A 26540-nucleotide genomic window follows, 5' to 3' on the forward strand; every position below is an offset into this window, starting at 1 on the left:
AAGGTCAGATGTACGATTTGTGCCCAGATTGCTTCCCCAAATCCAGGAGGATTGGCAGAGGGTTGAGTCTGGAATTTTGTTCTAGAATGATCCCTCCTCCTTGCCACTTTTTCATGCGCCCATAAAGTGTCTCCCATGATCAACCCCTTTCAATCACATGCTTCAAACAGCTGTGAGCCTCACTTTTCTGAGGATCCCATGCAACGGGTGAAGTACTTTCATAATTTCCATGCTATGCAGAACGCCCTGAACTCTTTGTGCTTCCCTCTAGGTGTTGGTCTGGCACACAAGAACTGAGAGGCCCACTCTGGTTAATGAAGGCAAGCGTGGGTTTACAGACCCCAGAGTAGAGGTGTAAGCAGAGAGCCAGCTCCAGGGTGTGAGTATCTTTGTCTTTATTGTTTTTAGCAAGGCAAATAATCTGTACCTATTCCATTATATCTGCTATTATTTCCTCAAAAACTATTGCCTCCAGTACTATTGCCTCCAGTAATTCACCACGTCATTATATCTGCTATTATTTCCTCAGAAACTATTTCCTCAAAAACTATTGCCTCCAGTAATTCACCGTGCCACCCTTCGGACAAGAAGTAGATTCTCTTCTTTATCCATGTATGCTCTGCATTTCTTGCACATTCAAGCCTCCTTGCAGACCATATGGGAGTTTTGCCTGACAGAGAGAAAAGAAACAGCAGAATTCCCCAGTTTCACTCAGTATTAATGACAAGCCAAATTCTTGACCTTGGACTCTTTCATCCAGCTGCAAACTCCCTTTGGTGTGGGAGTTGTCCTACAGCATGGAACGAGATTACACTGCTGCAGGCAACCTTTTCTCCCAGCAGCCCTGCCACCTGTGCAGGGCTTCATGCATCTCCCTTCAGCTTTTATCCTGCATGAACAGCTGAGGTGTGGGTGCAGCAGGGAAAGGCTGATGGAATGCTTAGAGCACCTCAGAACAGGAACCAGCAAAGCACAACCCACACAGACTCAGTTTGAGGTGCTAGATACCAGTGATCCCAGAGCTAGGAGTGCATCTGCTGCTGAGGAGAGATAGTGAATGCACTAGGAAGTGCCTTTGCAGTTCAGAGAGCCAGGTTCAGCAGCAGGATGGGGGATTATGGCAACCACCAGGGGTGAGGCAGGAATGTATCAGAGATCATTGATACGTTCTTAGAAAGAGAATGATTATGAAGAAGCGACCAGATGCCATACCCTCAGATCTCAATGGCATATTGCTGCCCTAAATGTCCAAAAGGAATAAAAAGTATCCCAATTTCAGAGTACCCATCTCTTTCTGAAATCAGTCATAACTGTGTCAGGACTCAGGATGCTGAATGATTTAGTCCTACTTTGGAAGATATTCCAGGAGTGCTTTTAGTTTTGACCCCAATATACACCTCAGTTCAGCTCTACTGGTGGAAAGAAAACTGACAGCTTTTATACAGGCAGTCATGAGTATTTCAACTCCTGCACTGATCTCCTGTGTGCTTCACTAGTAGCTGCACTCAGCATTGCCACAGCACCTCATCATATCTGAGTGACAGCCACACAAACAGTGCAAAGCAATCCCAGTGCCTGCACACCCAGCAGCAGATGGAAGGGACTGGAGTCAGTTTATCTAAATCTAAACACAAACACTTGGTGCCACCACAGGGACCCTGGGGTAGCCTACCTGTCCCTCCTACAGGGCACAAACACTGTACCATTTCTGACAGTTTTTTATTAATGTTACAGATATCCTAGAAACCCATAAATGATGCAAGGTATCTGTGCTTAGGCAGCAGCTCCTCTTTTCACCTGTGCTTTTGTGAGATCCACTAGCAACAACAGGCTCATTTTGCACACTCACCTATGCTGAGTCTGCAGTTGCCTAAAGCTATGATTGCCCAAACTCAGCTCATAAGGACTCACAGTCCAGTTAACTGCTGTAATAAGGAATAAGTGATAAGGAATCACTTACTTTGTCCAGGATGAGCAGGCGTATAAAAACTCAGAGAGATTAGACCCTGCTGGAGGAGAGGCTGACTGCTCCATTGGAGATGCACAGTGCAGATGTAATGTTTTCACAAATGTGCCATTTTTGGATGGGCTCTTTTGTCCTCAAAAACTGGCCAAACACACAGCCATCCTCCATAAGAAATGTAATACACCAGCTATGCAGCTATGGAGTCTCATGAGAATGGCTTCCCATTAGTGATTTGTTGTGGGAGAGGAAAGCAGCCAGCCTAAAAGACCAAGACACTGACACAGATTTGCCAGCAGGACTTGCACCTTAATCCAAGCCATCCTCTCCAATGGTTTCAATCTGATTGTTGGCTGGATCAGCCATGCAGATTTTTAAGGATCTTTGTACTTGCATTAGCAGTCACTTTGACCACAATCCCTTCTGCACCACTGTCTGTCATGGCAGCTGCTCTGACACATCAGGGCAGGTTGGCAGGTTGGCAGGTGGCATCTACTCCAGGAGACACATGCAAGGTAAATTGCTTGACAATCAATGGCAATCAAGCAAAATCATTAGATTGCATCTCTTAAAATTTTAAATTGAGATTTCTGCTGAAGGTTTCAGTGTACTGGAATTTCATACTGTCAAGGCTGCTGAGCTTCAGAACATTGATAGGCATGATCTAGATAAGCCAGTGCTGAGAAAAAAAAAGAGGCAAAATTGCTCCCCTGAGGATCTTCTGTTCTTAGACACAATAGGAAGAATGTTTCCATCTTTCCCTCCTGGCAATTAGTCCTCCTTGAGGATCAGATCAAGCCAGTTAATTCCAAGACCTCCCAGAGCCCTCCTTCCCTTTAAATCCTGCAGATGTGAGTCAGTCAGACATTGCTTGGTGTGGGATTTGGTACTCCCCTAATCTCTAATTGGACCAGTTGCATGGCTGCTTGCCACAGAGCAGCCCAAAGCTATCACAGCACACATCCCTGCTGACTGTATTGAAACACCTTTGAAACACAGGCTTTGCTTTCTGAGAAGAGGAGATGGAGGTTAATTTCACCTCATATTTTTCTTTCATAAAGTCCTGAAAACTATCAAGGAAGACTGGTGTTATAAAAACTACCTATTCCTATTGCTAATTTTTATTTACAGGCATCCAAAAGAGAAGAGTGTGCTTAGGTTAGCATAGGACTCCTGCTATTGTGAAATTTGGAAACAGAGAAGGTTCATCTGCATTTCACAGCTTCCAGACAGACTGAATAGATCCTCAAATCTCATCCTCCTACTCTTTCTTTTAAAAAATTATCAGAGAAGTTAAAATAATGACTTTAAGTGCCGACAAAAAAAATCTGTCAGAAACTTTCTCTAATTCGTAAATAAAATCTCCCAGCTAGTGCAGAGAGAACAAGCAGCTCTTCAGACACATCCCAGCTCAAAGCCATGCACACTGTGGTTGAGGAACCTGTTCACTGATGCCTGCAAGGTGTTTGCCTGAGCGGGGGGGATAGTTGTGTTTACACCTTCTTACCTCACCTTGTGTTTTTTTCGACAGAGGCAGAGGGCTGTGATTGTTCCTGAAGTTCATCAGCAACCATAGCAACTGTGCATCCTGCCTGTCCTGCCCAGCGCCCTGCTCCACTGCTGGAGGGTGATAAACACCCCCAAATGTCACCACTCCAAACAACTCCCATTGCCCAAAGAGGTGGTAATAAGGAGGGACAGAGCTGAGGTGATGCCCTGAGATCCTCCCCACCTAGGAGAGGAGTGCTTCCCTTCCCCACTGGGCCCTGTACTTTTAACCATTTGTTAAAACTTACTAGATGTGATCTTCATTCTCCGCTGTGTAGCACAGAGGCTGAAATCCAGGATGGGTGTAGGTGCATCCAAAGGCCTCTTCTGGCATTTTCCAAAACCTGAGCTTCGGTACAGCAACTGCAAACTGCAGTAGTTCAAGGACAGGAGTTGTCACTAAAGCACAAACATGGACTTGTTGGCCTGAGGCTGGTGTGCTCTCAAAACAGCTTTAGAGCAAAGCTGGCATGAGAGTCTCTCGCTCTGAGGGATGCACTCTGACATGTACACAGATCAGCCTTCAGTGCTGGAGAGGATGCTGTGCTGATGAACCTCATTTGGGGTTTGGGAGTTCAGAAGGAATGTGGTGCCTATCTCTCAGCTCAGATTTTGAACTGTCCCTGCTTAAGGTTGTTTTGGAAAACTCCATCTGAGATCTCCAAGCACAGAGCCCTCTGGATGAAGTTCCTCTCCTGCACTGGGAGACATGGCAGGTACTGTACCTCAGAGGCCATGCCTCCGTGTCCTGCTGCAGAGAGCAGAAAGCAGGGCAAAGATCAGCAAACTTGAACATGTTCAAGGCCTGGAAGCCTGCTGCAGCACCATCAGGTGCTTCAGGAGCCTCAAATCATGTGCATGGACTTGCTTCCTAGACCTCCAGAGAGGAAATGTCCCACTGCAGAGAGCAGAAAGCAGGGGCAAAGATCAGCAAACTTGAACATGTTCAAGGCCTGGAAGCCTGCTGCAGCACCATCAGGTGCTTCAGGAGCCTCAAATCATGTGCATGGACTTGCTTCCTAGACCTCCAGAGAGGAAGACAACTCTGAGAGGGAGGTGGGTGAGAAGTGCTCAGAGAAGAGGAACCCTCAGCCTGCACTCATCTGCTGTGAGAACATCAAGGAATGTGGAGACATCATCAGAAAACCTATCTTGAGCACATCCATGACAACTGAAATAACAAATGTGGCAAGGTTTTCCAGCTGAACTTTGAAAGGAGTGTGTGGTGCTGTGAAGAGAGAGGAGTCAGTGTCATGTGGAAGGGTTTCCCTTTCCCTCAATAAAACAGGAAGACAGACAGGTGGGAGGCAGCCTACAAAACAGGAGGTGCAAATGAGGACCGAAGGAAGGATGCACTGGATTAAAAGCACAAGTGTTGGTACCATATGTGTGCGTGGGGAGTGGTGTCACTGTGACTTTTCCAGGAAGATTCCTTGAATGACCCAGAAACCCCTCTGAGCAGATCTTTAAAACCTTCTTCACTCAGGCCATGAGAAACAAGGCTTAAGGCATTCAAAACACATAAAGGATTTCACAGCTGGGAGAAAGTTATAAGCAACTGAGTCATCCCTTGCCCAAGGAATTCAGGGCTAGCAGGAAACTTATTTATTTGTTGATTTATTTATACTAGAATTCTTCTCTGCCTATTCCTTGTTTAGCTTTGGTTTTTTAGCTTAGGTCACATGACATATTCATGAAGAAAGAACATTTTCCCCCTTGCCTCAGAACAGTAGAGCTTGGTGTTCACCGATGAATGTCATATGTTCTGTGCTCCCTGGGGTTTCTTTACAATGGTATCTTAAACTGGCAAAATAATCAGAAACACAGCAAGGGGGGCAGTACAGCAAAGGAAATTGCAGTCCTTCATGCAACAAATGTGGGCGGCACTAAGTTTCTGGCTCCCAAGCAATCACACTGAGGTGAAAACATGAGCAAAGGACTGCCTCACTCAGCAGACAGCCCCCATGGGCACTCAGGAAGCCTCCCTGAAGGGGGCTCTTTGAAGGGTATCTGAGAGAAGGAGTTGGTCCATATTCCCTCAGTGGAGAAGGAGCAGCCATGCATCCTGCTATAGGAAGGGACCAAAGTATGGGAGAGGTACAGGGGATGAGATGCCTCCTTTCAGAGAGAGACAGGAGAAATCAGAATAGGCAACAACTACAGAAATGGAGACTGCATTTAGTGAGGCTAAGGCCAGGGCCTGTCTGGATGAACACACCAGCAGTACAAGGCCACCCTGCCAGCTGTCTTAGCATGAAGGAAATACTGAATGGGGTGAGAAAGCAATATATTCTCTGGACTGTAGAAAGGTCCTTACAGAGCTTACTGGAACCTGATAGCATGAAGTCCAGCATCCACAGAATGCTTTTCACTCTGCATATGTCAGAGCTTTTTGTCCTGCCATCTGCAGAAGGTAGCAGGGCTTGCACTCCAGTGGGCTTCACCAGCCCATCCTGCCACAGGGCAGGTGGGCTCAGTGCTTCTACCCAGCATTAACCCAAGATTGAGTCTCCTTCTTTGTGCTTTCAATGAATGAGCAAGAGCGAAGGAATAAAAGAGTTGATTTATGATCCTCCATTTTCTCCTCTGAGATGGGTAAAGTTTCTGCCCGTATGAACGGGAGGAGATGTGGTGATTCATTCTCTGCCCTTTAACCTCACCCAGGTTCTGCATAGGGTTTAGGCACTGACAGTGAGTGTTTGTAGCAAGGATCTATTCCCATTGCAACAGATTCCACCACACACATGTTTTTAGAGAGCTGTTCTCTCTACATCCTTACAAGAAAGCAAAATTACTCTTTCTGTATGCACGACACTGTCAGCTCAGTCTTGGTCAGAGTCAGCTCTCAAGACCAGCCCTATTGCACCACCTCCATTCTTGCTCCAGCCTGGCCCTGTGGAGCAGACCTTCTGTGAATCAAGAAGTTCTGTCAGTCACTACATTGTGCAGAACCGAGACCTGGTCTGGACAGCTGACATTCCAGGCTAGCAGACAGATGGACCTGTTCAGCACAAATACTGTGTTCCCTGTAGAGCAGCCCGAGGATAGCAAGAACTGCTGCTGGCCAGGCCATATCAGCTAAGTGTGGGTGAGTAAAAGGCACCACAGGTTAAGGTGGTTGTTTGTCAGCAGAGCTGGGTGGGAGAGCCCAGGACAGAAGCAGCTGTCAGGGTTGCAGGCTTCAGGGGAAGTGAGTGCAGTAAGGAGGGAAGCCACTGATCAAGCCCAAAGTGTTTCAATAAGAGAAGGCATCCCAGCGCCTGGTTTTTACTAGCATATTAGTACCAGATATTCATGTTCTCTGAGATTCATTCAACTCACCAAGCAATGAATATTACTAACCTTTCCTGTTGCAGAAAATACTATTGATGAACAAAAGAGAATGTCGAGAAAGTACTTTTTAATGGTTATTTATTTATATTGAATGGTACTAGAGCATTATTAAAATATGATGTGAATAGTATGATATTGCATTGTCTTGTCTGCAGCCTAAGTCCTCACTCCTTTTCCAGGAAAACACAGCGGAATCTATAATGGGAAAAGTATCTATTTTAAGTGTTCTCATTTCAAGGCTACTCATTTCACTCTTCCTCTGGCCTAAATGTTACAAGCGAAAGTGAAGCAAAAACATATCAGGTCCCTGAGACCACTGCCTGCATGATGGAGATAAAGGAAATAGGAAACAGGAGAATACAGCCTAAACTCCAGAGTCTCGTGGCATCTCTAGCAGACATTTTGGGCATGATGCCCATCCCTACTGAGATTGCTCTGTAAAGGCGCTGACCGTGACTCAGAAGTGAGTGGTGGTCAAAACATAGGGCAGGCAGTCGGCTCTCCATCCCAAGGGGAAGGGTGCCACAAGCTGTATGAGTGAAATGTCTGTTTGACAGGAGCCCACAGTTGGCTCTTCCACAAGCCTAGCAGAAGCTTGGTATCCAGGTTCTGTTTCTAAAGTTCTCACTAAATTACCCTAGCACTGGTCCAAGGTACATGATGTCAGGTATCCGGGTTTTTTTAACAGCAGGGCATCCACCTCTCAGAAACATGGAAGCAGTTTTAAAACTTTTCTGAGGAAGCCATGCTGAAAATTTAGCTTACTAGAGAACAAGCCAAATTCATACATGTATAATAAAAAAAAAATCACATTCACAAAGGTGCTGCTAGAAAACAATGTGATGTTTACAAGCCAAGATCCTGCAAAAGGCTGAGAAAGAACTGCTGTGGCCAAAGTGATTGAAACATGCACCTCACTAGAAATCACAGTGTCATGGTTTAAAACCACCTCAGTCCCCAAAAATGAGGGACAGCTCTGCTTGGCTGAAAGCATCCACCTGTAGAAGGACTAATGCTACCTTCCTGTTGCCTCAGTGGAAGCCCTGGGGACTGAGAGAGCACTGGATAATGCACATTGACCAGTGCTGTATCAGCACCCAGCCTGGTATCAACCACTCTGTTACACCAGCTGTTCCTCCCCTCCTTGGGCCCTACATTTTCAAGGCAAAGCTTCCCAAAGCCACTTTGCTGCACTTTCAGTAGGGATCTAGTGCAGCCCCCAGGAGACAGGGCATGGAGGATAAAAGAAGAGAATAAGAGCAAGCAAGAATGAATCTTATTAAACAGAGTGAGGCACTCCTCTCAGTCTCTCATCATGTTCAGCCCTGATTGGAAGTGAAACTGCATTTGGAGGGAGGGAAAGCCCCCTCCCTTGGGACAATCCAGAGGTTCTTGCACAAACTTAATTTCAAGCTCTGCTGAAGATGGTGTTTGGTTTGGGTGTATTTTGGTTTGGTTTTTTTTGGGGTTTTTTGTGGGTTTTTTTTTGTTTTTTTTCTTTTGTTGGGGGTTTTTTGTATGCATTCAATTTAATTTCCCAGGGAGCTGTGTGAAAATGAGAAAGGCAGACCTTTGGCTGTGAAGCCAGCCCAGTGCCTGGTTCTTACAGATCCAGTCTCACATTGTTTTCCTCCATCACTGCCCTCAATAAATCTCTGCGCTAAGGTTGCTAAAATTCCCCCCACCTCCCTTCCACACTTCAGTGGAGACAGTTACATTATTTTTTTGCATTTAAGCAATCCAATTCATTTTTAATTCAAAACACACCCTAGTTTCCACAGCTCTGTTTAAAACAGGAGCACTGTGACCTTGAAAAGGCTCAGACCTGCTGGCACCATGGAGTTCTGACCTGCACTTTGCTCTTCCTGGCTTGCTTTCTTTCTGGCGAGGAAAAGGCTCGTGATTGGGTTTATGATCCACTCATCTCAGTGCTGATGGTTGAAGGGGAAGGAGAGGAACTTTATTTGGTTTGGAAGGTTCCTGAGGGAGACACACCTGGAGATTCAGCCCTCCGAGCCTGCACAGAAACATGTGCTGGCTGGCCTGTCTGCAGACAGCTGATCTGCCTAGCTGTATTTAGCTTTCCAGTCTGGAGAACAAATATACACACAGGTGAAAATACAGATTAGGGTAGGCTGTTTCCATCTGACCTTGTTCTTCTGCCCAAAAACTGGCACCAGGTGGCAATTTTTACAACTAAGCCCTGACTGCAAGGAAGTTAGCAGAGCCACTGATGTGGGGCAGCTCTAATGGTTCAGATGCTCCCTTCTCCAAGACATAGGGAGGCATTCATGCTGTGTCCAAATTCTTCCTGTGCTGAGATTTCCTACTGTGACCCAAGGAGGGATTGCAAGAGAAACATAAAGCACTACTGGTCCTGAAACAATTACCATCTGCAGCCCCAGGTCATACCATGAAAGTCTTGATTCCTTTCTTTGTTTCACAGCTGATGCAGAGATTAATTCTTTCCTGTCCTTGGCATTGTACCTGCTGGAGCTACCAGCAGAACAGCGAGTGTTGCTTTGTTTTATGGAGAGGAAGGCAAGCAGGGTGGGTTTGCTGTGATTGTAGAGGGAATGGCACACGGAGAATGTAAACAGTAGAGGCTCATTGTGGTGTACAAAAAAAGCCACCTTTGTGGCAGCAGTATTGTGTGGATTTCAGTAAAGCAAGACTTTGCCTGGGGAAAAGTTCTCTACATTTTTTATTTAAAAACCCAATTAAGTTAAAATTAAATGTGAAATGATGACAATTTGCATCCAGGCCTTAAGCAATCCACTTTAATTGAATAATGGGTTGTTCTGCACAGGAGAATGACTGAGATCAAGTTTCCCATACATGTGTCTCATACATCTCAGTCCAACTCTGAAGCAAGAGTACTCCCAACTCCTCATAAAAGTGATATCCTTCTCTCCCCCATATTCTTGCCATGCCATCCTATTTGGAAGGCAAACAGCAGCACATGCTTCACAAATCACAGAACAGGTAAGACTGGAAGGGACCACTGACGACCATCATGTCCAACCCTCCCGCTCAAGCAGGGTCCCCTAGAGCACGTTCCTCAGGACTGTGTCCAGGCAGCTTCAGAATCTCCCCCGGGAAAGAGACTGGCAGTCTGTCTGGGCAGCCTGTCCAGCGCTCAGTGCTGTGCCTGGTCTGGGCCAGCACTCATGGGCTGGCTGCCGGGCCGGTGGCTGTGCCTTGGAGCGGGATGCTGAGCTCAGGGAGCCTGCTCTCCCTCAGATTTCCTTTTAATCCTCTCCCCAGTGCAATGCCAACTCTTCTTTGTAGTCATGTAGGAATTTAATCTTTAAAATGTATTTTCTTCTGCTGCAGTTAAGCAAAAGCAGGCACATGAGAGCAGACAAATGAACAGGGAGCCTGATCTCCCTCACAGATTTCCTTTTAACCCTCTCCACAGTGCAATGCCAACTCTTCTTTGTAGTCGTGTAGGAATTTAATCTGCAAAATGTATTTTCCGCTCCCGCATTTAAGCAAAAGCAGGCACATGAGAGCAGACAAATGACTGACAGCACAATCTAAGCCCCATCCCTTTACAAAATCAGCCAGAGAAGAGAGGGGCATAAAAGCTGAAATTTTTCAGGGCAGCATGGCCGTGGCAGAAGGCCTCTCACAGTGGCCAGGCTGCTGTGTTATCCGTTCCACAGAATAGCCTAATGAACCACTTTGGAAAAGACCTCTGAGACCATCGAGTCCAACCTCTGGCCGAGCACCACCACGGCCACCAGCCCATGGCACTGCGTGCCACGCCCAGTCCCTCCTCACACACCTCCCGGGACGGAGACTGCCCCACCTCCCTGCGCATTGCAATGTCTAAATTTCCATTCATCTCTCCCCGGGCAGTTTAATAGCCAATTTAAAGTGGAGACAGCAGTCGGATGTTCATCGAGGAGACGACACGGGGTGCAGTTCAGCAGCCACCCCATCCTTCTCCCTGCTCGCCCACAGCGGCGGCCGCTGAGGGAGGGGGGTATGACTACATCTCCCAGCATGCCAGGCGGCAGCACCGCCCGGCCGGGGCCCGCCCTGCCCCGCCCTGCATTCTGGGAGCTGTAGTCTGGCCGGAAGGCGGGCGGGGGAGGGCGGGCGCTGCGCCTGTGCCACAGAGAGCCCGTGCCGCTGGCCCGGGGCTCCGAGCGGGGTGGCTTGGCCGGCTCCTGCCTTCTTCCAGCCCGCCTGGCACAGCTCGCACCGGGAGGGGGAGGTCTGGCTCTCGGCGTCCTGATGAAGCCCAGCTAGGGGAGCACGCTGCCGCCTCAGAAAGTTGGAGGAGAAGAAGGAGGGGGAGGAGGAGGAGGAGGTCTGCCCAGCGATGTAGCCCAGAGCGTGGAACGGCAGCCCGTGGAAGGCAGTTCAGCTCCTCACCGCCCTGATCCTGGAGCATGGGCTAAACACTATGTTCCTCTCCCGTATGGAAAATCATTGTTTCCTGCTGTTTGTGTTTGTCTTCCAAGCAATATTTATCCTGATCCTCTACCGAGGCGGACCTTCGCGTGTGTTCCGCGGGTTTTTAGAGTCGCCTCAGGTGGTGGATTACTCGAAGCCCCACGATGTGTACACAAACCTCAGCTTGTTCACCCGGGCTCCCCGTGAGGACACGATGCCCTACTGCTCGGCGCAGTCCCCGGTCCTGGGTAGGTATGAACCTCCAGAAACCATGGAAAGGTGTGTGGGAGAACCTCTTTCATAGCCCTGAACCTGTCATAAATGTAAGTTGTAGCTTCTTCAAACTTTGAAACAGGTGTGCTGATGTACTTGCACTGACAAAATTTTCTCGTGTTGTTTTTATTGCTTGTGTGAGGAAAAGTATTTTACTGGCCTACAAATTTCCAATATTGAGCGTTTGGTTACATAGATGTCAGCATTGTAGATCAAGAGTGAAAATAGTGCATGGTGATAATATCAAGTTAAAGGCTTTTTTTTTTTTCTTGGCGGTCCTGTGTAAAATGACCCAATGATTCAGAAAATGCATAATATTGACCTCTGACTTCAACTCCTGGGTTCTTTGTCTTAGCCTTATAGCAAGCCTGTAGTTCAATATAAATTTATTAAGTTGACTTGAAATCACCTTAAGGAGGATGTATGAGGATGGCACCTTGCTCTTCGTGGTGATCTTCTAGTCTATGATCGTTACACATCATTTAGGCTTGGAAACTTCTCTGTTAGACTTAAAAGTCTGGTCACAGGTTAATTTGTATTCACAGTAGGACCAAACCAGGGCTGATCTTAGAAGCAGCATTCATCCAACTGTGGCAGTTCTAAAACAGCTGAGAAATTTTAAGTCAGTACAAAGTCAAACCTAGCAGGTGTGTTGCCAGTAAAGTCATGGTGCTGCTCAGGCAATAGTGACTTTAAGTCAGTACAAAGTCAAACCTATAAAGCAGGTGTGTTGCCAGTAAAGTCATGGTGCTGCTCAGGCAATAGTGACTCCCTCTGACTCAGCCAGCCATGAATGGATTAAGTTCCATCAGCATGCACTTAGAGCTGGTTTGGGGCCATCACCTTCTTAGGGTACTGTGTAGTAAGTTACTTCTGTCAGATTTTTTCATACTGCAAAGGTTTCTGCATGTCTAAATGTTGAATACACCTAGCCTTGGACTGCTGCTCTAGGAAAGCTGATCACTGCACATGGAGCCCAGGAGGAGCAATGAACCTTGGTTCACGTGGAAGTTCTGTGGGAAGCCAGTGCTCTTGTGTCAATGTCTTACTTAGGTTGGAGAACTCTGCTGGGACCCTTTGGATGAGCCTGCTCAGACTGCAATCTTTGTAAGATACCTATTCTTCTGAGATGTTTTCTTCCTTACCCTGTTGCTTGCAATTAAATTAAATACATACAGTATGTATGATGAAATTGTAGGATAGCCTTGGGTGTGTGTTTCAGCATTTCCCTCAGAAATGGCTCTTCTAAATCCTGAAATCCTGACAGCACAGAGCCTTTTTGCACAGCTGCTGGGTGTCACAGCCTCTGTGCACTGCAGCCCATTCAGTTCTGGGATGCTACAATTCCTTATTCCAGGCTGAATTGTTTTATTTTAAAAAGCACAGCAGAAATGTGACTGCACCTAATTTGTCTCCACTACTGATAAATGTCCCCTCTCCTAAAGAGTCAAGACAGCTTTAGTGTCAAAAAGAAAGAACCAAACAATTCGAAATTCCCCTCTCCTAAAGAGTCAAATAAGACAGCTTTAGTGTCAAAAAGAAAGAACCAAACAATTCTGCACCTTGCCTGCAAACCATCAGATAAGTAAAAGTAGTGACGTATGTGGAGGAGGCAGATGCAGAGTAAAATTACACTAATTTGTGCTCTTAGAGCTGGGAAATCTTTTTAAGAAATCTTCTTCTGCCCATCACTGAGTGCTGAGAAGAGGGGAGCGTCCTGCAGGCGGTACTTCAGAGCTAAAATGGAAACATGATGTTAGTCACAGACAGAAACAAACAGTAAGCTGGAGGGAGAGAAAAAAGCCAACCATGAGGCAAAGTAACTGTGTAAGCTTTGCTGTATGAAAATACTGAGTTGAGCATATGAACCATTGTTGAAGTGAAACACAAGTAATTTGGAGCACTGATACAAATTCAGCTTAAGAAAAACGAGGTCTCTGCTACTGCTTAACTTTTGCTCAGTGGTGTTTCCTTCTAAATACAGGATGTAAATTATTACTTCTGTCACTGCATGCAGCCTCTTCTGGGTGTTTGGCTTTTTTCTTAGCTGAGAAGCGTGCTATTTTGTGAGGGAGTTGTCCCTTGTTTTGTACGTGATGGGCACATATGAATTGAGATATAAATACTTTATAAATGTCTTGAATAGTTGTTGCCATCATCTCTCATGATACTGATGATTCTTGGAAGCATTATATTGCAGAGAGCAATGCCTTTTAATATTAATTTCATCAACTCTATTAAATGAGATTTCAAATCAATTCTTGAGGACTCAGCCTCCTGTTCAGAGCTGGTAATAAGTCACTGTGCCCACTCTAAAGTGTGTTAAAGTACCTGGAAGGATGCCAAATGGCTTAAATGGTTTCTGCATCAGGGCTTTTATGAAGTGCAGCACTTTTTCCATTTATACATACAGTAGATCATTTTGATAACTGTTTGAATGTTAATCAGCTTGCAGCTCATCTGTCTATTTCCTGTCTCCTGAATATGTAGCAACTTGGTTCTTCCAGGACTTCCAAGAATTATAGTATAATTGCTAATCATCTCTGCCTTAGAGGAATTAGACTTCTGCTGACTAGTGGTACTTTTAAACACCTAGTGGTGTCCAATGAACATTTTGTGACCAACAACTTGAAAAGCATTGCAGGTGTTCACTAATATTGTGAATAAATTACTCGAGTTCCCTGAAAGGTTAAAGTTTCTACACAAGTAACCCATTGCCTGTTTCTTCCTCTTCTGTTTTTAGAAAAGTGAAGTGCTTATATGGCAGGGTTATACTTCGTTAAACATAACTAAGCAGCTTTTAAATTCAAAATCTGACTTTCTCACATTGCATGCAAGATGTCTTGTTTCAGTTTATCTTTTCCTCTCATGAGGAAGAAGTTTGGTGCTGGAAGATTTGGCTTTACTGTGTTTTTTCTGGTTTTGTTTAAAGGGGTACCTTCCTTTGTGCATGGTATGTGCTGAACAAGTTGGTTTGGCCCTCGAGGACTTTAATAGCTGAAAGTTCTGTCTGTAACTCTGCTGTTTATAATTTGCTCATGCTATGGAAGGATTTTTTCCAAGCCCTTCTTATAGCAGTTACTGCCTTTCACTCCCATCTGTCATAACCTTTTCATGAGCAGGACCATCTGTTGTATTAAGAAGCTCCTGCTATATTTTCTAATGCTGCCAGAGTTTCTTCTCTTGGATTGAAAGAGAAATAAAAAGGTGGCAGTGATGAATGCTGAGATTTATTTTCAGGTGCCATTGAGGCAGCCTTGTATTCTATCATTAGAAACTGATGCTTAAATGAAAGCTGTTGGTCTGATTTTTTATTTTTTCCCCAAGCACTGGTAGAATTACACAGATATGACTGTGTTAATGTAGTGTGTGGAGCTGCAGTATCTGAGTGCAGCACTCACCCATGCTACTGTTCCTGTTTGTTCATCTTGTGTAAGTTCTGATTATCCTGATTGGGCTTGGCAATTACAGCTGCAAACTCTAAATGAGTTCAGAAGTCCTGGAGTTAGTTCCATGAGGTGGGATAGGTATGGTCAAAGTCAATAGGTCCCCTGATAGGTAAATATGTTGTCTGGGGAGTGAAGCAAGCAGGGAGTGTGCTGTCACTGGCACCAGCTAACACAGACAGGGAATTGTGAGACCTAACAGTACACTGAAGTTTCGTATTCATTAAACACCCTCTGTGTGATGGTACAGGCACAGAAACATCTTTTTAACCAGGCCATGGGAAAATTGCTTGGACACTTCAGGGTGTTGATTCTGTACCCTGCCTCAACAGGGATCCTGTGCTTCCTAGTATATGTGTAAGATGGATTTTTCTCCTTCTCCAAGGCTGTGCTTTGACAGTTTTATTTATCCCTCTTTGGTCCAGCCTGCAAGTGCTCTGTTCACATTTGGGATTTAATTGGATTCGATTGCATTAGCCTTTTGTTAGTTGGACGGCAGGGAGACATGAGATCCAGAATGTAGCTTGTAGCCAAGGGGTGTAGGGCAGCCAGAGGTTTTGGGGATGTAAGTCACACTGATTTATTTTTTTTTTTCCTTCCCTTGGCATATTCCTGATTGAGTTTCTGAGCTGATTTGCTTGAGGTGTAGAGAGGCAGTATGGCAGAACACGATATCTTGAAAAACCTGGAAAATGCAAATGTTACCCTCCTGAATGGTATGCTTGGGTGTGGAAGGAGAGAACAGGAGTGAAGCTATTCACATTATCTTACTGGTACCCTTACGTCCAAATTAAGATCTTATTTTTTCTGGAATTTAAAGATTGTTGCTGCAGAATCTTACTCTGCAATACAGAGTTCCAATTGTTCTATAGAAAATAAAACCCTGCCTTTGTGGGAGAATAAAAGAGATTAATTCCCTTTCTTATTTTTTCCTTAGAGCAGTGATCTATAGTTTAAATCCTTGAATATAATACTTCTTTAGCAAGCTCCAGTTGTCATCAAATTAGTGGTTAATGGTGCTTTAGGTTGAAAGATCTGATAATCAGCGAGTCCATTAATCTAAACAGCAACATAAACTACAGGTTGATAACATTGTTGGACTGAAACATGGGAGTCTTAACGGTGGAAAGGGAAACTGCATGCACAGAGGTAGGAAATAACATCATGAAACGTTCACTGTAAATGTGACCTAGGTTCACAGCCCACACAATGATTCTCTGAAGAACCACTCTTCTGTTTTGGGTACAAATATATGGTAAATATATGTACTCTGCTTTCCTGCTGCGGGTAATGCAGTGAAAACCAAATTCTCCTGTATTTTAAATAGTTGGAGAAGGACTGAAAAGTGATGTTTAAGAGTCAGCTATTGCAAAATCTTGCTGACAAGCAAAAGTCAGGCTTTCTTTTTAAAAACAAACCAACAAACAAAAAACAATGAACAAAACCCATGCAGGGGAATTCAGACCAGATGTTTTTGACAGCATTAGAAATGGGATCAGTGGCTCTTCAGACTGACCTTCAGGAAATGCCATTTGTGTGTTTCTTGAGGAAGGAAAGGAGACACTTATCAAATACAGGTTTGCTCATCAGAAATGTGAGGTGTGGCAACCTCATAGTAGCAAGATGCTCCCTGGTTCAGAATGGACACTTTGAATTTTATGGCAAATTTAGTCCTTAAGCCTTGTTACTGCTCTAAAAAACCTAAAACCAACCAACCAACCCCCAAAAAACCCAAATCTCCAAAACCAGTGGAGGGATATTGCTTCCTTCTGTGTTTGTTAAACAGGATGTGGGTGTGGGCAGGCTCAATTTTTTTGTTTGTTTTTGTTAGAATTGTAGCAGAGATTTGAATGCAAGATGGACTGAAAGAAGCATATTCTGGACTCACTTGGTCATTTAGTCTTAAAACATATCTGTACCTTCTTCTGCTCAAATGAAAGCTCCTAAACACCAGGCCTAAATATTTGCTCTCTCTCATGCTTCATTATCAGAATTTATTTCAGTGGTTTCAGAGGGAGTCTCATTTGCAAGGTACTGAAAACCTGATTTAGGGCAGCCATGGTGTTAATTATCAGCTTGGAAAGAAAAGAAAATATTGTTCATAGCTATTAAAAAATAACACCACCAATTACAAACTTGCCTTGCAGACTTCTGGTGTAAAAAAAACCATTTTGCCTTTGGTAGAATGGCCTGCAAAGAATTTTTAAATAGACCTGTCATTTGAAATTGCCAGCTTCTAATTATGATTTGGGTGAAAGTTTTTTTCCTAGTTCATTTAAGCCTTGGATGTTAATCTTGTTCTGCATCTGTGTTTTATTTTCTTAAAAGTTCACAAATGTAGAAAACAATTAAGACACACTGATTTGTGTATAAATATAAGTATTCTGCTACTTCTGGAAGCTTTTCTCACTACTCAAGAAGACAGGCATTTAGATAATTTAAATTTGTTTATTTATATTGTAACAGTGTGGTTTGTGTTAAAATGGGTATTGACACTTTATATGGATTCTTTTTCACTTACGACTTGTCAGTATTTTTCCATCTGAAGAATGGAAGGATTCATGTAAAAATGCAGATCTTTTTTTAATTAGGCAAAAAGTCTTGAAGATATCCAGTACATTTTATAATGATATTATTATTTATATTTGTATTATATTTTATATATTTCTATTAAAAACAAATTGCTGAGTAGAACAACAATCATATATAGTTTCTTTTGCTATCCTGTGCCTGTTCCTGAAAATATGACATCTTTCTTCTTTCTCTTTGTCATCTGCTTCTCTCAACGTTTTGAAGTACTGCCTGCTTATCACTGTGTATAAAATGAAATAATATAGCAAATTCAGCCATTGTGGCATGTGATTATAACATCAAATTGGACTTGAAGTGCTCTTAAAGGTAGAGCTGACATTTTCTAAAGCATTTCTATTCATCCAAGCTTTAAACTGTTTCTCCCCTGACCTGCTGAATATCCACTTGCATATCATTGTCCTTGAATCTCTTCTGAAAGAGGCTTAGAGAAATTTTCCAAATGGGTAGCAAAAGCAGATGTGTCTGTTCATCTTGAATAATTTTCAACGCTGTTTCTTTCAGTGAATCCATTTATTCAAGGATCTCATCTGAGCAACACAAGGCTGTAGTAGGCAGGCAGTCCCAGGGAGAAGCATCTGCGCTGCAGCCCAGTGAGACTTGGTGGCTGTGCCAGGACTCGGGATGCCTGGCAGTAGTGTGTCCTCCTGGTGCTGAGCTGGCCACCTCTCCCTCCTCCTCTTGCTGTGGAGCAGGACAGGTGGCCAGCAGGCCAGCAGTGAAATTTATCATGGAGCCACTTCTGCATGGGTGCTGTTAACTCTTCTCTGGTGGGGCTGCTGTCTGAAGGAGCAAGCATGGGTAGCTGATCTCATAGGTCTGACAAAAGGTGGAGAAACATCACTGATCTTACTTTTCTTTTTTCTGTCTCTCCTCACAGTTGGTCCATTAACCATCACCTTCAGGGTGCTTCCTAGTGAAAGGATGATCATGAAAAGAAATCCTTTTGTTCAGTCTGGTGGCCACTACAAGCCACCTCACTGCTTTCCCCGCTACAAATCCGCCATCCTTGTGGCCTACAGGAACCAGGAGAAGTACCTTCGCCATCTTCTCTACTACATCCATCCCTTCCTGCAGCGCCAGCAGCTCAGTTACACTATCTACCTGATTCAGCAGGTAAATCCAAGTCAAATGTGCTTGCTGGGAGGCTCACCTACACCACTCAAGGGTTGGGTTCTGAAGAAGAAATGTGACTCTTCTGATGTGGAAATACTGTTTTATGCATGGGCTGAGAGGAGGTCAGATGGCTGTCCCACCTCCATGACTGCTAATGATTGAAATACCATACCACTTGTCAAGATCATCATTCTGCTATTAATTGGTTCTGTTGTAGTTTGGTTTTTTTCCTGGGGGTATAAATTTGTCACTAAATGGTTGTGTTGGTTTGAAAGTAAACCAGCGGGAGAAATGAACCCCCACAAAATCACCTTGAGAAAGATTTCAGATCAGAATTACAACTTAATAGAAAATTGCAATAAATGCATTAATTCAGAAACACTGGCTTAAAGTGACAGAGTATAGCCTGTGCCCCTGTTGGTCAGGATGGTGGTCACAGTCTGATTAAGTGGTGGCTGCGGAAAGATTGCAATAAATGCATTAATACAGAAACACTGGCTTAAAGTGACAAAGTCAGAGTATAGCCTGTCCCCCTGTTGGTCAGGATGGTGGTCACAGTCTGATTAAGTGGTGGCTGCAGTGTTGAAAAAGGTGGTCCTGCAGAAGGTCTGGTCCTCCTCTGGGTTCCTCAAGCAGTGGTGGTGTGCCAAGTGCCAAATCCCCAAATCGAGATTATATGTGGTCAGCTTCAGGTGGTACCTCCCCCAGGACAGGGAGTTTCACAATGGAGTGATGTAGTCCTGTGAGGGACACAATATTTTTGGAGTCCTTGGCGGAGGTTCCTGGTGCCAGGTATTCTGCTGGTGCCATTGAGTTGATGATGGCCTCTTCGAGGAGACCCTTCAGGATGGGTGGGACTGCTGCTTCACCGGAGGGAGGTACCACAGCTGAGTCACCGGCATGAAGAGAAGGAAACACTGTCCTGCCTTCCAGGGCTGCCTCTTTTTTCCTTATGTAACACCCAGCTGTAGCCTGAGGGGTGGCTGTGCACTGGGCAGCTGCTGTAAATGACCCTTCTTTAAGAGTTTGTCTGAAAATGCTGTAGAGGAAAGTAGAATACAGAGTTTGGTTACACCCCACAGTAGCACTTTCCTTTTGTAACCCAGGACAGTGGTAACTTTTGTTTTCCTCTTTTTGAGATTTGCGTGTGGTTTGTCAGTGTGACTACTGAGCAAAACCTGGAGACTAAATGCTGAAGTGAAGCTGGATATTTTCAGTCTGTGAATATAAACATGTGGCATGGCCCTGCTGTGGGGCAGCCTGTGCCTCAAGGTCAAATAGCCTTTTGACATAGACTGGTGTTGCAAAAGATCAGTGACGAGGGGGCAAGTTTCGGATCCATCAATTAAAACCAGTATTGGGAGGGCAAAGAAGCTTTTTTGTTTGACCAAGATCTTTTTCTCATTTGTAAGTTTTAGTAAACAGTAGTCGGGGCAAAAGTGTTGCTGTGCAAATGTGCACCTGAGGATTGGCTTATGGGTCTCTTGAAAGCTGCCAGCAGTGCATAGCCCCTGACGTAGCAAAGCTGACAATTGTTGAGAATGTTGTGAAGAGGATGGGTGACATTTTCAAAGTTGGGAGCATGGAATTTGCAGCCAGTATTGATTAATTCATTTGAATAAGGCTTTTGCACTAAAACAAATTTTAACAGAGTTATCTAACAACATCTTTGTTGTTTTGGTGAAGAAATGTAGTTTTTCTTTTCCAGGCAGGGACTGGTTCATTTAACCGAGCAAAGCTGCTTAATGTCGGTGTCCGGGAAGCCATGAAGGATGAAGAGTGGGACTGCCTTGTCCTGCATGATGTTGACCTGGTGCCTGAGAATGATTATAACCTGTACATTTGTGATGAATATTATCCCAAGCACATGGCCAGTGCCATGGATAAGTTTCAGTACACGTAAGTGCCTCCATTTGCTTTCTGTGGGTATATTCCAGTTGGTTCACTTCCTGTTAAGAAAGTATGGGTGGGAACAGTGAAAGGCACAACCTTTATGAGGTTTTCTGTGTGTTAGTTTTGCAGTAGTTACTTCCTAGAAAAGGATATTTTTGACCCAGGCACGCAATCTTGAATGTTTCCTTTCCCGTAGTTCCCTGTTCCAGAGTTAGCTCAGCTTGCCAAATGACTGGCAGGATTCTGTTTGACTTTCCTTCAAGAAAAAAAAAGTATAAGGTGGTAATATTGGATCATGTGGAATATGATGTGGTAGGTTACAGGTATTTTAAACTGATCCAAGATACAAATTTTGAAACCAGCTTTACTTTGGTCAGTTCTGAGGGAAGGTGTTGGGACACAATGAGGGGAATGGAACATGATGGGAATTACACTGGGTTTACTGTTTTGGGGTTTGGCATTGTCAAGACAGTGACTGCAAGTGTGCAATTAATGTATGTGTGGCTTAGATTACACTGTTAGTTGTGGAGGACAGGCATTAGCCTTCAATAGTGAACTCTGATTTTTGGTGGTTGGGGTTTTTTTGGAGGGTGGTGTTTGTTTGCCTGTTTGTTTTCTCTTTTAGTCTGCCATACAAGTCCTTTTTTGGGGGCGTGTCTGCTCTGACTCCAGAACATTACATGAAGATGAATGGGTTTCCCAACACATACTGGGGTGATGGTGGTGAAAATGATGACATTGCTACAAGGTACCAATGCACAGGACAGGCTTGAAATGGATCTAAGCTGGCAAGTGAAGCACAGCAGCACCCTAGGAAAGGAACCAACAACATTGTTCCTTAATGTGCTTGCAGTACCATTGTAATCCCACATGCTGTTGGTATTGGGAATGCTTAATGTCAGAAGATGCTCAGAACCTATGAATCCAATCACTGTGTTCTGGGAAAAGGAAGCTTTCTCATTTCCGGGGAGCAGAATGTTATTTCACATCGTTGTGCCTTCAGTGCAAGGGGTTGGAACTGCTTGTAGTTGACAAGTGCCACCACTGATGTCGACAGCCCCAAGGGAGGGAAGGAATCTGCAAGCTTGACAAATAAGACGGTGCTTAACTAATTCTCAGACAGTTGGGAGTTTAAGTTAAGTGCATTTAGGCTGCTCCAAGTGTTACCTAATCACTGATACTTGGGACTAAGGAGCACGAGGAATTCTACCTTTTGTCTGCAGTGCTGAGTGATGGAGGAGCCTGTGTACCAGTGTGAGTCAGTGACAGCAAGAGTTGATGGTTTTTCTTGTACTTTGGTTGCCATGGCAGCAGCATTCTATAGATGAGTTTAGTTCCAGGTGCTCTGCCTAATGTGAATTCTTCAAGTACAGAATCATGGCTGCAGCTTCTTTATTCAGCTTTGGAATTGCACTGTGCACCTTTATGATCCTGCACTGAGGCAGGCTCATGGGGAGTTTATAAAACTAAACTGACCATGGAAGCCTTTGTTATTTTTGTCTTGCATAATGTGACAAGTTACAGGGTTTTTTTCAAGGCAGTATTCATCTGGGAATTGAAAGCCAAATTTTTCTAATATAGAATTCCTCCTTTGCCTTTCAGAGAAAGCCAACTAATAGGTTGTATGGTTGTTTAGAGAGTCAGCATTTATGAAAGGAATAGAATGCCAGGAAAATAGATCTTTACATCAAGTACTACAATGCTGGATCTATTCAGCTGTTCTTAGTATAGCTTAGGCATCTAATTTGGTTTTTGGTACCCAGGGTGGAGTCATGCCAGTTATGCATAGGAGTGCACTTCTTTGAAGAGAATCCTGGAAGGCAAGTGAATTCTATAGCTCCCAGAATAGCCCTTTCTGGAAGGAAATTAGAGCCTATGTTTTCAGAGAAAACTTACACTAATGATTAGCCATGTTTTGGCCCAGAGATACATGGAGGCTGTGGACAATGCCTGTTAATGATTTATTCACATTCTGAAGTCTCAGCCTGCAGAAGTTAGGAATGAACTGGCTGTTCTTCAATGACCAGCTGGGATCTGGATTTTAGGAGGTGCTCGAGCACTTCTTACCATGTAGCAAAAAAATTAATGAAAATTTTTTTTAACATTTTAATGTCCAGTTTTAAAAAATTCTGTGCAAAGATGATTTTTTTTTTTTCTGGGATACTGCTTATTAAAAGCAGAGTTAATGAAAAAAACTGCCAGCTGCTACTTAATAGTCACCAGACTGCAGTACTCTGTAATACAAGTTGCAGCAAATACCAAGATCTGCCTTCTATTAGAAGTAAACACTATTCTAATTGGAGCCACTCATGTGTTAACATTTTCAACTACAGGAAAGTCTCTTGGACTCTTCTTAACAGTAAATGAATGTATTAACTATTCAGTTTTATTCTTATTTGCAATGCAAAAAGCTGTAACAGCAAAGCTAGTTTAGTGTTCTTGCTTTTTTGTTTCTTTATGATTGAATGTGCCATAAGCTTATGTTCAGAAAACAAGAAACTTGTCTAAAACTCCATGTGAAATAATGGAACTACAACACTGTCAGTGAAGTGTTATAATCATCTGATGGCTCTAGCCTAACAAATATTTTCAGTTCTGTAGCCTTTCAGCTTTATAACATTCCTGCTGTATCAGATCCTGATGGAATGCAGTCAAATGCTGCACACATGCCAGTTAGATAACCTCAATTGAGCAAACATTCGTTCTTACATTCACAGGAATTTTCTCTGCCTAAGGGCTGTCCTGTGATAACAGAGATTTGGTAGCTGTAGCACTATTGAAGGCACTTTTTATTGGCAAAGTAACATAGGTGCTATCAGCAGTGGGCTGTGAGTTGCTTGAAAGTCACCCAAAATGCTGGGCTTAGAAGCTCTGTTCCTGGAATTCTGAGCCTTCAGTCCCTCTTATCTAACTGTACTGCAGCTGAGTTTACATATGTTTGTCTGGTGCCTGTATTTATCCCTAATCTTTTATGAACCAGTCTAATCAGGCCATCTGAATGAATGGCACTTCTCAAAGAACAGGGAGGCTTAATCTGGTTTTGAAACTCAGGACTGGCTTCCTTTCAGAAACTGCAAGTTTGAGGTCTTTTTTTTCTTTCTTTTTTTTTTCTCCTTAAAGTTTAAGTGATGGACCTCTAGGCAGCAAAAGCTCTGCTCTGAGGAGGAAGTGGAATAATGCTCAGATTCAGGGGAACTGCTCTTGAATGCTCTGTATGTTGTAGTTCATTCCCTGCTTGCTCTAATCCCCTTGTGCCCTGTCAAAGTGCACTGCAGCTGGGAGCTTTCTAGACCAAGCCTGGCCTACAGCCTGCTAGAGAAGGTCATGTGGCCCTGTGCTGCTTCTGCACCTTGTTTTTATTGCATTAGCACTGAAAATCATCTGTGACCATAAGCCTGGAAGTGGCATCTCTGTGCCTAAGCAAACACTTTTGTGTTTTAAAGGATTCACTTGGCAGGAATGAAAATAGTCCGGACATCCCCTCACCTTGGCCGCTACCGAGTGATGGACTACAGTGAAGAGACAGAGCTCCAAGAGCCCTGGAGGAGGTACCTGGTGGGGCTGGGGGCTACTCTGGGCCTTGTGGCAGGTTGGCTGTTGCTGTCATCTTCCCCAGCACAGGCTACACATGCCTCATGTCACTGCTGCTTTTTCTGCTTTAGGAAGGCTATTTAAAAGCAGCCCTCAGTCAGTTTCAACTGAATCATTTGGCTCCTGTCTTCACATTTGAAGGGTTTCTCCTAGTTTTCTGCCTTTTCCTCCTATTGTGAAGGACACATGCCAGCTAGGAAGCTAACACATAGATTTAAACATGAAATTGTATAGGAAGTAAAACTTAAAGAAAAAAAAATACTGTCTTATAAATAGGGAGAATTCAGTTTGAAGAGGCACTGTGTTACAAGTTCCCAATATTAAAAGCTTGCTGTTCAGTCTGTGTGGAATTACAACATGCCATTAAAATAGTGGAAAGCAATATTCCAGTTTGAAGACATGAGAAAGGTGCTATGAGAGACTTGATCAAAGGCTGTTTTATATAGAAGAGCTGGAGGAGGGTGTTGGGTCAAGTGTGGTGGAGGCTTCTCATACCAGCAGTGCAGATTTCTCTTTATCATCTCAAAACTCAGGTTTCCATAACAACCCTGTCAAAAACCTACCTACAGCAGCCTGTGTACACTGTGGCTGCAAACTTCTGCGTTGCACTCCCAGCTCTCTGTAAGCTGCTGACAGCTTCTTGGTTTTTGGAGACTCTAGCTGCCACCTTGCTGGGCTCCCTCTCTGATCAGGGTCCAGTCCAAATTGTCCTCCTTGTTTGGAATAGTCAGTGGTGAACTCACTCTAATCTGTTCAGTCTGTATCATGGGAAGAATTGTCTCAGGGCTTTTCTGCCCTCTGGAAGACTCTTTCTTCTGCAGCTTCAGCTGCAAATGTTACCTTCCTTCTTCTAACTGCAGGTATTCTTCCTCCCTCAGGCCTCCTTCCCAACACAACACCAGAAAAACATGGAAAGCTGATGGAATGAATACATTACAGTTCAGGCTCCTTTCCAGGACTAAGCATCCTCTTTATACCAAGATCACTGTGGACATTGGATATGTTCCCCCATTTTCTTAAGAGACTAAAAAGCAGAGGTTGGGTGCCACATGGGCATTCAGCCAGTCCCTCCCGTTTTCCTGTGGCATCTGTCCCACCTGAGATTAACCCTTTTGCCTTTCACTTTTCTTCATTGTTTCAGGTTTAGAAGAGGCTCCAGGAACAGGGTATGACAGCTACTAAACAGTCTGTGGCTTACTGTAAAAATTGTCCAGGTCACTGTAAAACTGATTCCTGAGCCATGTCTATGGCAGTAAGCCAATCCAAGCTTTCTGGAACCTTTGTTCAGTAGCTGGATAGCTCTGTCCTGCCTTGTACTTAAGTGTTAATTGGGATGCAAGCCATTCTGTCAGATTGGCCTCTGACGTGTTGTATTTTGAGAAGGTGTTGAAGCCATTTACAGTTCTATAAATATCTTTTGTGAATTTGAGTAAAATAAATGGAGTTATATGTTTGGCTTAAGAGTTTTATAGAATACTGAATAAGAGTGTAATAAAAGAGAAAATTGCCCTGAAACCAGACAAACCAGAGTTTAAATCCCTGATTTTTTTTTTCTGACCCAAACCACCACTGTTGAAATTGTTTTATTGTAGCTGCAAGTAATGCAGACTGAGTGGGACCTGAGGCTGTCACCTAGTCTAACCTCCTGCTCAGAGCAGGGAAATTAATCTACTACTACAGCTGTTGCTCAGACATTAAGTATCATTCAAGGCTGAGCTGTCTTCAATATAAAATACTTGTGAGAAATTAAATACTAGTTTTTCCTCAAGGTCAAACATGTAAACAGTGGAACTGTGACCTGGCAGGAATGCATTTGTACTTACCTGACTGTGAGACTGACACAGTCAGCCCAAACCCTTGCCCTTGCTGTAAACCTCCTTTCTCTGCCAACTCAGTCTGTAGCACTGCCTGTCAGGTCCAGTTATTTTGAGAGTGTGACACAGGGTATTTTGGCTTGTTCCTTGAAGATACAAAAGCTCCTTCACCACTGAAAAGCTGCATCCATGCCACTATACTTAAAAACATTTCGTTTCAGTCTTCTCCACAATTGGAATAATGTGCTGAAAGAAACCCTCGCAAGCCTGGCTTCACATCTACAGTAAAGACAGTTAAATACAATGCAGTAAGTCCAGTGCTCTAATCAAGACTTCTGCACAAATCCAGCAGCACAGTGGAACAGCTGGTTATCCACAGCCTTTCACCTGTTTCTTAAGCAAGACTCCAAGCTGATGATGGCCTGGGTCTGTATACAGATCCACACTCTGCTAACAGTGTGGCCCAAAGCATTAAAATATGTGGAGCAGAATGTCTCCCCCTCCAACACAGCTGGCCACTGCCTTTCCTTCCCGATCCCTGGAGAGCAGCAGGCATCCTGCTGCAGA

The 26540-nt window shown here is 44.1% G+C and overlaps 1 protein-coding gene across 2 annotated transcripts; it reads left to right on the forward strand.

Annotated features, from left to right (window-relative positions):
- The first annotated feature begins 10922 nt into the window (after positions 1 to 10922).
- On the forward strand, positions 10923 to 25683 carry LOC120506482 (beta-1,4-galactosyltransferase 3-like). Of its 2 annotated transcripts, XM_039718107.1 has the most exons (6): positions 10923 to 11499; positions 18440 to 18675; positions 20384 to 20574; positions 21194 to 21316; positions 24012 to 24116; positions 25038 to 25683. In XM_039718107.1, the coding sequence occupies exons 1-6, from the start codon at positions 11262 to 11264 to the stop codon at positions 25177 to 25179; spliced, it is 1035 nt and encodes a 344-aa protein (XP_039574041.1). In that variant the 5' UTR covers positions 10923 to 11261; the 3' UTR covers positions 25180 to 25683. The 2 variants fall into 2 exon arrangements, with proteins under 2 accessions (XP_039574041.1, XP_039574043.1); XM_039718109.1 differs by lacking the exon at positions 21194 to 21316.
- Positions 25684 to 26540: the final 857 nt, after the last annotated feature.

This window comes from Passer montanus, unplaced genomic scaffold (genome assembly GCF_014805655.1).
Source record: "Passer montanus isolate IOZ18808 unplaced genomic scaffold, ASM1480565v1 scaffold39, whole genome shotgun sequence".
In the NCBI taxonomy this organism is placed as follows: domain Eukaryota; kingdom Metazoa; phylum Chordata; class Aves; order Passeriformes; family Passeridae; genus Passer; species Passer montanus.